At 38.1% G+C, this 14,755-nt stretch overlaps 1 protein-coding gene across 2 annotated transcripts in view; it reads left to right on the forward strand.

The window, feature by feature from the left end:
• The window catches only part of LOC127434715 (transcriptional activator GLI3-like), a 158,744-nt gene that overhangs the window by 103,986 nt on the left and 40,003 nt on the right, over nucleotides 1-14,755 (forward strand). For both annotated transcript variants that reach the window (XM_051687628.1, XM_051687629.1), the window contains 3 exons: nucleotides 1,780-1,985; nucleotides 6,265-6,420; nucleotides 12,089-12,290. In XM_051687628.1, coding sequence (XP_051543588.1) covers nucleotides 1,780-1,985; nucleotides 6,265-6,420; nucleotides 12,089-12,290 — 564 coding nt within the window. The remainder of the gene's footprint in view (nucleotides 1-1,779; nucleotides 1,986-6,264; nucleotides 6,421-12,088; nucleotides 12,291-14,755) is intronic.

A 14,755-nucleotide genomic window follows, 5' to 3' on the forward strand; every position in this document is an offset into this window, starting at 1 on the left:
ACAGTATGCTGTACCATAGGCAGTGGAGGGTAGCCTATATATGGGTGTGTGTGTGTGTGTGTGTGTGTGTGTGTGTGTGTGTGTGTGTGTGTGTTAGTGGAAGAAGTACGAATACGTCTTGTGATTACAAGACGTGCAAAATGGCCTACAGCGCCCAGTGAGAAAAGACAGCGAGCTGTTGACTCAGACCTTCTGAAAGCCAAACACATTTTTGCACATATATGAACCTGAACGGATCTGGTAAAACTCAAAGTTGGCAATGCCTTTAATCTCCAAGCCATAACAAAGGTATGTGATATTTAAGATTACTAGATATCATTGAGAATAGCTGTATAGTCGTCATAAAGTCCTTTGGTGAGCCTGTTCTTGTACAACAGGATGATGTTCTGTGACCTTATAACCTTTTTTATCAGATTGGTGAATGAATCATTCTTTTGAATCAGTTATGTTTAATGATTCAGTCGAACTGATTCATAAAGCATTTGAAAATTACTTACAAAATGACTGTATGACTATAAGTTTTGGAGTAAAACTTTGAGGTGGAATCACAAACAATAGGGGTGGATAAAAACAAACTTTCCTATACATCACAATCACACTGGAATGAAATTGAAAAGGAATATCAATAGCAGCCCTAACAAACATTTGCAACATTTGACATGCAACATTTGACACAATCAATGTAAATTAATTGAATATTTAGTGATAAACAGCCATATTTAACTTGAAATTTAGACTCTGTTAACTTAAAAAAAAAAAAAAAAAAAGTTTAACTTTCACTTATGGCTTTTTTTACATGGTTCATTGAAATGAATTGTCCAAATAAGCCAAATTGCTAGAATGAATCAGACTTCTCAATGCTCAATGCTACATGTATACAAGGCCATGCCATATTCCACTGACTTTTACCTTAAAAACCCTTTGGAATTATTGAGTACGGTTTAATGGCACTTACGAAATGTAGCCAATTTTTTTGGTTCCGCTGTTGTCCTTCATTATGAGGAACAGGTCAAGCTCTTTCATTAATGGTTAAAGTTCTGTAGACACCAGAGGCTGACAGGACAGAATTTAGAGGGGACAAGCTTTAGTGTGTAATTGGGTCTATCTGGTCCTTCATAGAGGTCACTTGAAGTCAAAGTGTTCTACTGGACATCACTGTGCTTTTTTTTTCTGGCTATCCTGTTTGAAGGTTCAAGCAAACTGAAATAATAATGCTGGAATAGGGCTTTTCAAGACAACAACAACAACAAAATCCTCAACAGACTGAGTGACACTCACAGACTCAAGAAAATATGGTGAGGCATTGTGGGAAGCAGTGAGAATTCCTGGCTGTCTCTGTCTGATTAAAATGTGATGTGTTGAAAGCTGCCTTTGATCTTAGTTAATGTCTGTGAGGGGAGCCGTTGGAATTTAGCTCGGGCTTTCTCCCTCCCGCTCACTCTGTGATTTGGCCCTGAAGATGGAGCCCGATAGATAGTGTCACCATTCATTTCCTGCTCAATCTCCTACACCATTCTGTGCAGACACTAGACCTGTAACAGAGATCCAAAATGAATAGATCACATGCCGAGCTTTTGCGGCTTGTGTGGAGCTCTGTTTTCTTTTATGACTTTATCTAAATGTATGCATGTGCTATGGTTGTACGTGCACAGTTAACATGACATTTTGCAAATAAACCCAAAGATTTGGAACGTCCCACAGCTGAACGGGTGGAGGAATACAGTATGAAAAAAAAGACTCCTAAGGTGCTTAAATGCTTTTCTTCATCTTTTATTCCAGGCCTCCTGCATTGGCAGCAAGCCCTGCATTTTCGGATATCTCCCTCATCCGGATCTCGCCGCATCGGAACCCTTCGGTGGGGGCGGAGTCGCCCTTTAACCCTCCACACCCATACATTAACCCCTACATGGATTACATCCGCTCGCTGCACAGCAGTCCCTCACTCTCCATGATCTCTGCAGCCAGAGGCCTCAGTCCTGCAGATGGTGAGTACGTTGCATAAGGTTGTCGAAACAATGCCAGGACGAATGCGTGCCGTAATCAAAGCTAAAGGCGGTCCAACTCTATCTATCTATCTATCTATCTATCTATCTAGATTATGATTTATAGTTCTGGTGAGATCTGGGATGCAGCAAATGTGTATATTCTCATATAGACTCAGCTTATCTGTCTATACCACCTCTCTCTGGAGGAGGGAGGCCATAGTGTAATAGTTTGGCTGGGGTCACTGTCTTTGATCTTTGTCTCTTGTCAGCAAACCTCTGGAGGAACATTCAACGTGTCAGGCAGAGCCTAGCGATCACATCCTGAGTTAAGAAAGGGGGGTGAAGTTCAAGGCCATGGTTGAGGGCAGAGGGCACGAGAGGGGGGAACAATGTGAAGTGGGAATGGTTTAGAAGATGGACCCTAGAGGCCTGCAAGGAGCCATTTTTGTTTCTTGTGTGAAGTTAGACTGGGAAATCCATTACAGGGTCAGCAAAAGCCCACTGATTTTAAAGAGTCTCTACAGTATGCTGGCCCCTCTGCCCTCTCCTAAGGCATAGAGGTTTAATTGAAGCCTGGAGCACAAATAGCAAAGGGGGCCAATCAGCGGGGCCTCCAAGAGGCCACAGATAATCATGGCTGTATCAAACTGCAGTGCCATCTTACGTCAGCCAAGTTTAGCTGTGTCAAAAGAGTATTGTAACATGGAACATTAAAAAATGGATAGTTATTAAGGGCAGTAAACTGCTTTTTACTTAAAGCAGTTGGCTTGTTGTGACCTTTTATTTGGGTGAAATGGAATTGTTTTGGTGGATAAACAAAGTTTTGGGTTTTGTATTCAATGCGGACTGGAATATAGACAGCTCTGTTAAACAAATCATGATATGGAATATTTTGAAAAATCTTAGTGCAACTTTGTATTTCAAATAGGGATCCATATATTATTTTTCGTAGAAACAAATCACAAAGGTATCTAATCCTAAATCGAATAATTAAATTGTAATTGTAATATTGTTAGTATTAACTCCCCTTACAAAGAACCTAATGATCGCTATTGCTTAATTTCTCTCTGAGCTGTTTTAAACCCAATAACAATAACATAAAGGTTCAAACAGATATATTGGCCAATCTACCAATATTTAGCCATATTTGATTGTTTTTAGCATCTGCGGATAACAATTAGGGCTGAAACAATTAGTCGACGTTATCGACAACGTCGACAACAAAAAATTTTAGACAAAAATATTAGTTTGATCTCATTTAACGTAACATGAGATCACATTAAGCTCTAATGATGCAGCTCGCACCTGACTGAGGAGAGGAAGAATTACACAGCTCACAGTCCAGATGCACTTCAAACCTTCCAGACAGCTTAAGGTGATGTAGATTGCAAAGTATGAGGGAATTATGATGCAAAAATACAAAATAAGTAAATACAGAAGCACTCTCATTGTGGAATAAGTGGAGCTGGAGCTGCCGCTCCGCTGAAGCAAACTTGTGTGTTGAGCGTCTTTAAAGGAAACACCCCAGCGTTACATCTTTAATGCAGTTATATTTAATGTGTTATAGCTTTAATAAAGTTAAAATAATGCGGAAGCAGATCATGTAAATAACTACAAACTCTGAAACTGCCATTTCTATGTGCAGTCAGCGCCTCTTCTATGAGTTGCGCGAAGTGTCCCGATCTAAGGGGGAGAAATTGAAAGTGCATTCGGCTGATGCACACTCTGTCATGGGGACGCTTGTCCCTCGAGTGCGATTTATTGAATCATAATACATGTGTCACTGTGCATTTCTTATCATGGAGAAAATTGGCAATACGCAGCTTTATTAATAAGAGAGTTTGTTTGTTTTGTGAGTTAAAGATGGATTGAAGTGAACAGAAAGGTGAGAGAGGGTAGTCTTCGCCCCATTATACACAGCAACAAAATGTTTTTTTTTTTGTTTTGGTTTTTGGCTTGTTTATAAATATCTAAAACTCCTTTAAAATAACGTACATTTACTTTAGCAGCTATACTGCAGAAGAAAAACATTGTTATCGGAGAATGTTGAATATAATATTAAAAATATTAATATTTAAAATATCTAAAAAATCCTTTAAAAAAATATCCATTCACCTGAGAAGCAGCATATAAGATATTTAGACTTGCTTTTAGAGAACAGATCTTGAATATAAGTATATTTTGTCTTTACTGCACTCGCAGAAGTATAACTAAGTGAAAGAATACGCTTATGTACAAAATACACTTATATTTAAGATACATTCTCTTAAAGCAAGTCTAAATATCTTATATGTTACTTCTCAAGTAAATGTATCGTGTTTTAAGGATTTTTAGACAATTTTAAATGGAAAACAAGACAAAAACACTTGATAACAATAGGATTTTTTGCAGTGAATTTCTTTACTGAATTAAACTTAATCAAAATTATTTTTCCCTTTAATTCAGTGAATGTCATTCAGAGGTATTTTTAAAAGATGATTTTGTCCTCTTTATTGTTAGTAAGCACATTTAATACAACCTTTTAAGTCTGAGAAAAAGCTGAATAATCGGTTAAGAGCTAATGATTAATCATTGCAATAATCGCAGAATAATCATTCTAATAATCGTTAGATTAATCGATTATCAAAATAATCGTTAGTTGCAGCCCTAATAATAATACACGCAGAGCTTGGACTTCAGAGTGCATGCGTTCCATTTTCAAAATTTTTAGCAAATATTGAGTGCAATAAGTGTTTATTTAATAGTGCCAATTTTGTGCATGTGTCTCATGTATGATCATTTAATTGTATTTCTTATGTAAGAAATTATTTATATCAGCCATTGACCACCTTGCTGTCTAGATATCAGCATCGGTATTGGCCAACGAAAAGCGGCTGATACTAAAAAACTCAATGCACCACTTAACATTATATAATAGCTTCTAAATAATAAAATATAGATTTGTCTACTTTTAAATTATTAATACTTAAAAAATATTACATACTTAGAATCTTTGTAATTTGTATTATTAATAACAAAGCAAATTATTTAAAATAATAATCAATAATCATATTTTTCATTACATATGTAGCTACCAACTGATAATTTATGTTAGTTAAGAGAATAAACATAGGTGGGAGTTTTATCGCTGTTTCACTCTATAGTTTCCTCCCTCGCGTTCCATCCATATTTTGAAAGACATTTTGGTGTGCCATCCCAGATGCCAATGTGCTCCACCAACAGAATGCCTCCTGGCTCTGGTGGCACACCAAACTGAGGGTGCATATTCATCCTTAAAAACTGCCACTCCAGTATCCCACAACCAGAACCCCCTCGCCTCTACCCACTGCCAGTTCTACACTTCAGTGCCAACATCTCCCATTTAGAAATTCCGCAAAGCTCTTTCTACATGTGAGTGGAGAAAGAGGCATATCACGGCTGAGACAAGGCAGAACAACGGAGACAATTAAGAAAGCCCCCCCCCCCCCCCCAGCCCCTCCTTCACTACTTAAGACATAATACCCACATCGAATTAATTTGGAATTTGTTCTTACATTCACACAACCAATCAGAGATGCATATTCCATGCATTCAGTCCAGGCTTCAGTCAAGATCTTTTCATCCCCACAGGAATTAGCCACAACACTGTGCTGCTAAACTGATTTTGTATTTGCATTGAGAAGTACTGTGTCAGGCTTTTTCAGATTTTCTTCCCTTTTTGTGTGTTTATATGTGTGTTTATGTGTGTGCTCTCTCTCAATTGTGTCATTTGCATTGGAAAGTATATTGCCAAAAGTTTATTTTTAGGATACAGTGCAAGGACTATACTCTGTAGGTAAAGAGTGGGAGGGATATAAGAAACACATGAGAGAATGAGAGAGAGACAAAGAACATGATGCTGTTTGAGAGTTTAGATATAAGATTTGGGCCTTTTGTTTTTAAAAGAAGTTTGTCGTTTGGCATCAATGGAAGGCTGAGTAATGTACCACCTCTCTTTCTCTGCAGCAGTTGTTCACATACCGGGTGATCCAGGGCTGGACAACCCCTATATATTGCATATATTCTATATTCAGGTCAATAAATATTGGCTTTTTTATAAAGGCCGATTATTAAACACCCTCCAATCTTGACAATTTGGTTACATCTAAAACTAACGCAAAATGCAGTAACAACACTGAAATTGAGGGAAATGGTTTCAAGACTTAGTCACATAACAGGCAAAAATATAGCATTTGTTGCATTTCCATATGGCAGATGACTTAGTTATTTTATGCCCTGTTTTCCTGGTTTGTCCCACCAGTACCCCACACTGGTTTGACCACAGCAGAGTATTACCACCAGATGGCCCTGCTTGCAGGTCACCGCAGTCCCTATGCTGACATCATTCCCTCGGTTGCATCCACAACTGGGCCTGCAAGCAATGCCCTGCACATGGAGTACCTGCAGGCTATGGAAGGTAAGTTCTCCACTCCCAAACTCTCTTCTGATGGAAGTAACATCCATCTATCCCATGTTAACAGGCTATCTTTAGTTGGTACTTAAAAGTCTCTTCTTGATTACAGTTTTCCTTGTTTGATTATCCAAGAAATTCACTAGATCATTCAAGAGTTACTTGCTTCTAACTTCCTCCAATTCAACTACTATGAAGCTCAACTAGACAAATCCAAGTAGTTCTTCAAACAACCAGTCAATCAGATCAGAATTTGCGGGTTTCAAATTTGGCAACAGTGGCTTAAAATGTTTGACATTTTTTAGTATAATATGCATCAATCATCTATGAACAATTTCGGCGTATGGTCTTGGTCTTAGACTACTTATACCCATATTACAGCCTGAATTATTAGTAAAGCAAAAGCCAAAAGTTTCTACCAACAGAGGTAATCCCCTTCAAAAACCAAGGGGTAAATTGGCCAAACCTGTCTCCTAGTTCCTTACCACTGTGAACTCAATCAAAGCGCTGTTTACTTTTATAATTAATTTCAGAGGAAATAAATGATAGAGATCAGAAAGGAAAAAAATGATACAGCTTTATGTATAAAGGAATTATTCTCTCTTAGAGAAGAATTCTTAGGTAATGAAGTGCTTAAATTGTTCTATTGTCTCAGTGCTTTCGAATATGGGGGAGAGTGTGTGTAGGACTTATGCAAATGAGTTATTTTAAAGTGTAAATAGGAAATTAAAGGCACAGTGATTCTGAGTGAGGTCAGATGGACTGGCCCGTTAGTCTTTGATGAGAATGCTTTTAGTCAGCTCGTCAGCAGCTTCCCCACTCTCCTGTTCTTCACAAACTAATTAAAACTAGCCAAACTTGCATGTGTATCAGAAAATTAATTGCTATTAAGTGGGAATTGGAATGTCCCACTATTCATCACCGGAGAAATCCTTTCTTCTGTGCCACTGTTTAAGATTAATAGACTGAAACAAAACAATTAGGGCCACCATTTTCAAATGGAGACGTCCCCCCTACTTCAAATCGCTCGTGATCAGCTCTTGGTAATAACTCATCCTATTTTAACAATGTGTGTTCCACGCCAGCCAAATTAACACTTTAAAGCTCTCTTTTATGATATATAGACTCTGAGTGAAGAGAAGTGAGTTATCTAGAAGCTTTTGTTAATAATGGGGATGGGATTGCACAGTTAGTTTAGAGCTCAGCTCACATCAGTGTAATTACTTCTCGAGAAGAACTGGCTATAGAAGGAATGAACCTGTCCTGCGTAGCTGTGTTCAGGCAGTGCATTGTTTAATGTGTTAGCAGCTAATTAGCCACCAGCAATTAGATGGTGCATCTGTATTAAAGTCAAACACCTCAATTTAGAGCCCTCTACAAGGCGTAGATTGATTTTACGGTAGAATTACTGGCTTTTGATTTGTTTTCACTGAAAAAGAGGTAACACCAGCACCATGTAATATTTACTCATCCTTGCTCATATATATATATACATATATGTAGATATACAGCACTTCCGTCATGATTATTGACATGAACATTGACATATAGGCTTGTTTTTCACTAAACACAAACCTTTTAAAAATATAATTTTATCTGGAAAGAGTGCCACCTTTATATCTATATATAACTATATATACATACACACACACACACACACACACACACACACACACACACATATATATATATATATATATATATATATATATATATATATATATATATATATATAGTGGTACTATATTTTACAGTAGATTTTCAGTAAAAAAATAAAGAAAATTTGAAATATTTACAAATTGTATATGTTTAAAACAAATATGATTCGTGGTTTTATTCAAAATAATTTTTTGTTCAGAATATAAATGTTGACCTGACTGACAAAAAAATACTTCCACTGATATTGTCCCCATTCATAGGAAACAGGTTACCATTTGCCATAGCAACCTAGTTAATTACCCAAAACACACTGCAAATAAATATCAACAAGTACCAGAAAAATGTAATACAATTTTTCACTTAATTATTGATTCATTCTTGTGAAGAATGCAAATGCATTTTGACCAAATAGAAGATTAAGATTAGCATTTCACTGTTTTCAACTCTTGAATGGGTCAAAAATAACCAGACATAGCAGGAGAGTGGAAAGACAGCACACCAGCATCCCATTTACTTTTTTTCTTTGAAAAGTTAAAAAAATAAGAGGAAAATAGTCATTAGGAAGAATTTTATTCGTAAGAATCTTTTGTGAATCTGGACCAGTGTTGGGTAATGTTACTTTTAAAAGTAACTCGTTAGAATATTGTGTTACTCCTTAAAAAAGTAACTAAATTAATTAAAAAGTTACTTTTTATATAAAGCGTTACATTACTTTTGCGTTATTTTTGCGTTACTTTTTTCTCACAGCTGCTTTCTCTTCTGCTATGCTATGCATTCCATACAAATAAGCCATGCATTGCATATAAGAGACATTACAGGTCATGCTAGCTACTGTACAACACTCTAACAACATACTAAACGAACAGATATTTAGAAAGTCTACAATCAGTAGGTCTTCACGTCATATTTATAATAAAGACTCAATAACAGGAATATGCATGATTTGTTTTTCCATCAACATGGCATGCAGCCAACATGAACACTGAAGAATAACCACTGTCTTACCTAAAGCAGCAAAGTCCAGCACTTCAACCTGCATCATATATGTCATCATGTGCTGTGCCCATCGACAATGCCAGAGTCAGCTTGAGATGTTCTTCAGAAGTCAGGATAAAATTCAGTGGGGAATGCCAGTCTAACATATTCAAGAAATAAGTCTGATGAATAAATGAATATTTTTCACTTAAGTCATCTCAGTGCAAGCATGTTTTGAGTTGATCCACGGTTCGTACTGCTGCAAAAGCGCATGTTGATACTTGAATGGAATCGTTTTTACTGCTACCAAAATGTCATACAAACGGTATGTTTCACAAATCACATTACATGACATTAAGACATTTTCTCTACATACACAATCGATGTAGAACGTTGCTTGGAGTCTCTGATCCAGATTCAACTTTTCTCATCCCATTCTCCCAGTGAGTGGGAGCTGTAACACGGAGCAGTTTGGCTGCATAAGTTAGTGAATTTAGCGAGTACCCTGTATATCATGTCGTGGCCTGTGGAAGACTAGTTTTGTAATCCCTCTGCCTAAACACGTTTACTGATTTTTAAATGCAGAGTGTATTTACACATGAATCAATCGCGTTTCACTCAACCGAATGTTGAATGTCAAAAGCTTTAACAGAGCAGTTCAGATGCGAACTGATCCTCGAAAAGTAGTTACAGGCAGCTTTAAAACAAAGAAATTCGGATGCACAAACAGTCAGTGATCATTCCACATTGTATGGATCTGTATAATCATGCCGTGGCCAAGGAAAACTTCTCCCGGCTTATGTCTGTGCCATATTATACCACGAAAATGTGTGTTTACACACTTTTAAATGCAGCTTGCATGAATCAATCGCGAGAATCAAAGTTTCACTTACCTGAATGTTACATTTTTTTTTTACAAAGTGTTGCCCAATGAGGACACCTTTCTTAACTGTTGCTGTGATTGTCATGACAACAGCAAAGTTTATGACCGCTGCTCATGTAAGCTTCAGTGCACAAAAAAATCAGTCGCTGCAAATGATGAGTACAACTGGATTCTACTGAAGCGTTCAGATTTCCATTCCTTTACCAGCAATATTTTGTCGTTTTGAAAACATAAATCTCAGGGTGGGCTAAAAGAAGACTTGTTCTGCTCTGCCCATCACTGATAAGCATGGCTCATACTCTCTAGAGCTACAATACCCATCATATGCACACTACAGTGCCCACAATGCACTACGTCTCCTCCCCGATGTTTGCACACTTTGACTCCTGATTTATCACAATACAGGGAAAGGAGAGGTGTACAAAAGTAACGCGTTACTTATTTAAAAAGTAACTCTGATATTATGGTCTAAAATAAAAAATAAAAAGATCATGTTAATTTACTCGTTATTCAAAAAAGTCATATGATCACGTAACGTGCGTTACTTACAACGCGCTACCCCCAACACAGGGATGCCAAATCATTATTCAGTCATTAAGAATTATTAATTGTTCAACCACAAGAAACAGCAGTATACCCACCATGCTGAAAAAAACCTAGTTAAGCTGTATCAGCTGGTGACCGGTTTAAATGACCATTTTAAACCATCTTTTTGAACTGCGTTGAACATGTAAGGCATGTTGTGGGCACATTTAAACTGATTTTGGTTGGTCATCATGGTTATGCTGGTAATGCCAATAATATACCAGTATTGTCCAACTGGTTAAGAGCATCTTAGAATTTAAGCTGGTACAATGTATGGTAAGGATGGCCCTGAGACTGCACATAATAATTTGTGTAGTATTGTTAGTGTGTGTGTTCATGTACTGTATGTATACATTTATGTGTGTATACGCTTTTGTTTGATTTTGTGTGTCTGTTTGCATTGTGGTTTCTGTGCTTCACACATCCACAAACATTCAAAGCCCTAAAGCAGAGTTCTAAGCTGATATCAGCACACAACAAGAGTGCCAACAATGTGGAAAGATGTTCCAAATTTGGACACACATACACACATACATACACACACACACACACTGTGATTTAAATGTGAATGACAGACCCTGTAATCACTGTATGTGTCAAACAAGAGAGATCGAGAGTCAAAGGGAGAGACAGAGAGAGAGCGAGAGAGTAATCTTGTTTTGTTTGCGTGCTTTCTGTTCAAAAAAGTACAAAGAAAAAAGAATATGAGTCATAAAGTCATTGTGTCACTCCACCAAACAAAAGACCACCATCTCCCCCCAGCACCCCTCTCTTCCCCTCCTCCTTTCATTTCTCCCTCCATTTTTCCCTTCTTTTTTGTTTGTGACATCTGCCAATGAAAAGACAACAAAAGTCATTTCTTAATCTGTAGGTGCCAGTCATTATGCGTGAGTAAAGGGCCTGTCTGCGTATGATCTGCTTTCTAGTCAAAGCTCTTCAAAAACAGCCAAGTGCAGTTCCATTCAGCATTAACGCACTATTTAGCCCAATTAAACGAGATTAAATGCTGTGGTGATGCTGCCAGAATCATTTGGGAAAGAGCCGCAGTTATGTATTTTTTTTTTTTTTTTACCATGTGTGAAATGCGTGCAATGCAGGAAATGTGGTCATTGTTGAATGCTTTGTTGAATGCATCCAACACTCCCTGAAGAATAAATCACATATAATTAAAAATAGTCATGATTCTTGGTCAGCAAAGCTTTCTGTGTGGTTAATTCACAAAACAATATACTAACCACATGAGAATGGGAATGTTTTAGAAAAGGATGTCAGTAGTGATTTAGTTGTGCTCCACTGACATGACCATAAAATATCTGGCATAAATTTGCTGGTGGGAATTCCCTTTCTCTCTCTGATAGTAAAATGTCTTCTAAAAGTAAACATGATAAATATATAAAAGCACATTATGATGACTAAAATTTTTTGTCTTACAAGATGCAGAAAACAAAATGCATTCAGGGATTCAATGGATATTCTTGCATCAGTTGTCATACCATCATGTTTTAATGCATAACTTAATATGAATGCCCTCTCTCTCTCTCTTATTCTTCTTTCTTTATATTTCTCTCTCAGGTTCTCGGTTTCCCAGTCCTAGGCTCACAGCCCGGCCCAGCAGAAAACGTCCCCTTCCCAACTCCCCTCTGCCTGACCCCAACTTTGACCTGCAGGCTATGATTCGCAACTCACCCAACTCTCTAGTCACCATCCTTAACAATTCCCGCTCTAGCTCATCCACCGGTGGATCATACGGACACCTCTCAGCCGGCACCATCAGGTACCACTACACGCACTGGGCTGACACTTACAGGATGTGGACATTTTACAGCTCCTTCATCTGTCTCTCTGTCCAACTCTCTTTCTCTCTTAACCTGTCAGACTCAAATTTGACTTTGTTGAGCAGTTCATTTCTTGTATGTAAGTTTAGATGGTAGAAGGAAGAGAAAAAGAGAGATACAAAGACGAAAGTGAAGTAAAATACATATTTGGGGGCATTTTGCCTTTTTATTGATAGCAAAAGTGCAGAGATGACAGAAAATGATGGGAAGATTAAGGCGAAACAGGATAGTCCAGAATCGAACCTGAGACAGAATAGGATGAGATGGATCACTGGTATGCATATTAATGGAAGAAATCGTAACCCTGAATATATTAGCTCTAGGAATGGAAGTCCCGGCCTTACAGTTAAAAGAGCTAATCACCTTTTTGACTGAGCATTAGCTGGACCAGCCAATTAATGATATGATTGTTGTTAGATTTTATTGCTGATTTGAAATATATTATTTGCTCCTAATCTCGAGATAGGAACTAATCTTGTATCCATAGAAAATAGAGTCTCGCAGGCAGCCTGGAGGCGTTACGCACATGGTCGCCGAATAACCTGACTTGCCTTAAAGGGACTTTGGTCGGACCCATGTTTCCCAAATGAGCACCACAGCCCAATGTGACTGGAGCACATGTTGCTAACCACCGAACCACAGTTATGACACTAAAATATACTTTAAAATGTAGCTGCAAACCCACCAATGGCGTAAGTGCTGCATAGATTCTTTTGGCTTGGTGTTATGGATTTTACCAAAAAATTGAAAATGTAATAAAAATAGCACAATTAATTGTTATTTTTGACCAGTTGGAGGCGCTATCACTAAATTGGTTTGGTATTGTCAGGGCATAGTGCCAATGACACATCTAAAGTTAAAGTCATTGAAATTGTAAGGAATCAGGGGGAAAAATAATTAATTGTCTAGACCCCACATTTCAAAAGCAGAAACACAATTGCACAAATGGGCTGTTGGTGGCGCTAGAGGGTTTAATATAGAGACCCCAAATTTGGCATGGTAGATCTTGAGACTTTGCCTTACGAGTTTGCCAAATTTCACAACTTTTTACCATAAAGTTCAAGATGCATCCATAGACTTATTACATGCTTAGTTTGCCCAAGTGCTGCAAAAAAAAATAAAAAAAAATAATAAGAAAACTAAGATAGAGGATCAGATAAAATAGCAGCTTCGCACCTTCAGTTCTTGGCCCTTAATAAACAAAATAAGAGAAAAATAGCATTCAATAGGGTAGAGAACATTCTGATGATAGCACCAACTATGAAAATAAAGAGAGAGGTGTGTATGGAAACGGACAAGTTCAGCAAGAGTAGGCAAGAGAGATAGAGAGAAAGAGATAGAGAGGAAAAGCGATCCGTGCTGCAAGTGGGCACTCGAGCGCATCCTCAGCAGTGGAGTGATGAATGAACGCAGGATGTAGAAATAAACGAGGGAACACAGAGAGCGCTATTAGGATGAGGCGTGTGAACACATTCCTCCCCTCCTCCCTCACACTCGTCTGTCTGATATGCATCACCTGATTAATGTTCTCTCCATCAGCGGAGGAGAGCTTTAGCCTAACACTGCCGCCATGCAATCGCTCATGCTGGAAAGCAGGAGAGGAAGGGGGGATGACGAATGAAGGGGTCATGAAGAGGGGGACGGGGGAAGAACGCAAAGTCTGGGCTGAGGACAGTAACACAAGCTTTAATGGGAAAGAAAAAGAATCTGTTGTCGTTAAAGTGAATAAAACTGGCCCACTCACTCTATCTGAGGTGAATTCAAGAGAGCATCACCTTGCTGAAATAAACAGCTTATGCCAGCCTGAGCTTGTTTGCTAGTCTTAGCTGGTTTAAGATGGTCTAGCTGCTCCCAGTCTGCCTAGAGATGGTTGGCTGGTTTTAGCTGGTCTCTCGGCCCGGTCAGGCTGGTCAGTTTTAGAGGGGTTTTAGAGGGGTTTCGGGTACTTTTCAGCTGGCCAGGCTGGGAGACCAGCTTAAACCAGCTATGACCATCTTAAACCACCTAAGACCAGCAAACTATCTTAGGCTGGTTTAAGTTTTAATTTTTTTATTATTATTATTATTTTTTTCAGCAGGATGCCCAAGCTTAAATTCTGCTTTTTTAACTGGTCAGCCAGCAAACCAGATCACCCTGACCAAACTAAGAAACCAGCTAATACCAGTAAACCAGTTTAGGCTGGTTTAAGATGTTTTTTATGTTCAGCAAGATAAACTGAGGGTTGTTCTTAGGCAATAACTGACCATTCTTCCCTCTAATCAAACATTTAATCCGTTTCAATGGTTAATTAGCAGCTGAATAATTAATGTTTTTCAAATAATCTCATTTAAATGGGAACCAATTAGTTGCTGCAGTTCATAGCAGGAGCATGGACAGACAATTCCCTGGTGGTAATTGAAGTAGA

Source organism: Myxocyprinus asiaticus, chromosome 44 (genome assembly GCF_019703515.2).
Source record: "Myxocyprinus asiaticus isolate MX2 ecotype Aquarium Trade chromosome 44, UBuf_Myxa_2, whole genome shotgun sequence".
NCBI lineage: Eukaryota > Metazoa > Chordata > Actinopteri > Cypriniformes > Catostomidae > Myxocyprinus > Myxocyprinus asiaticus.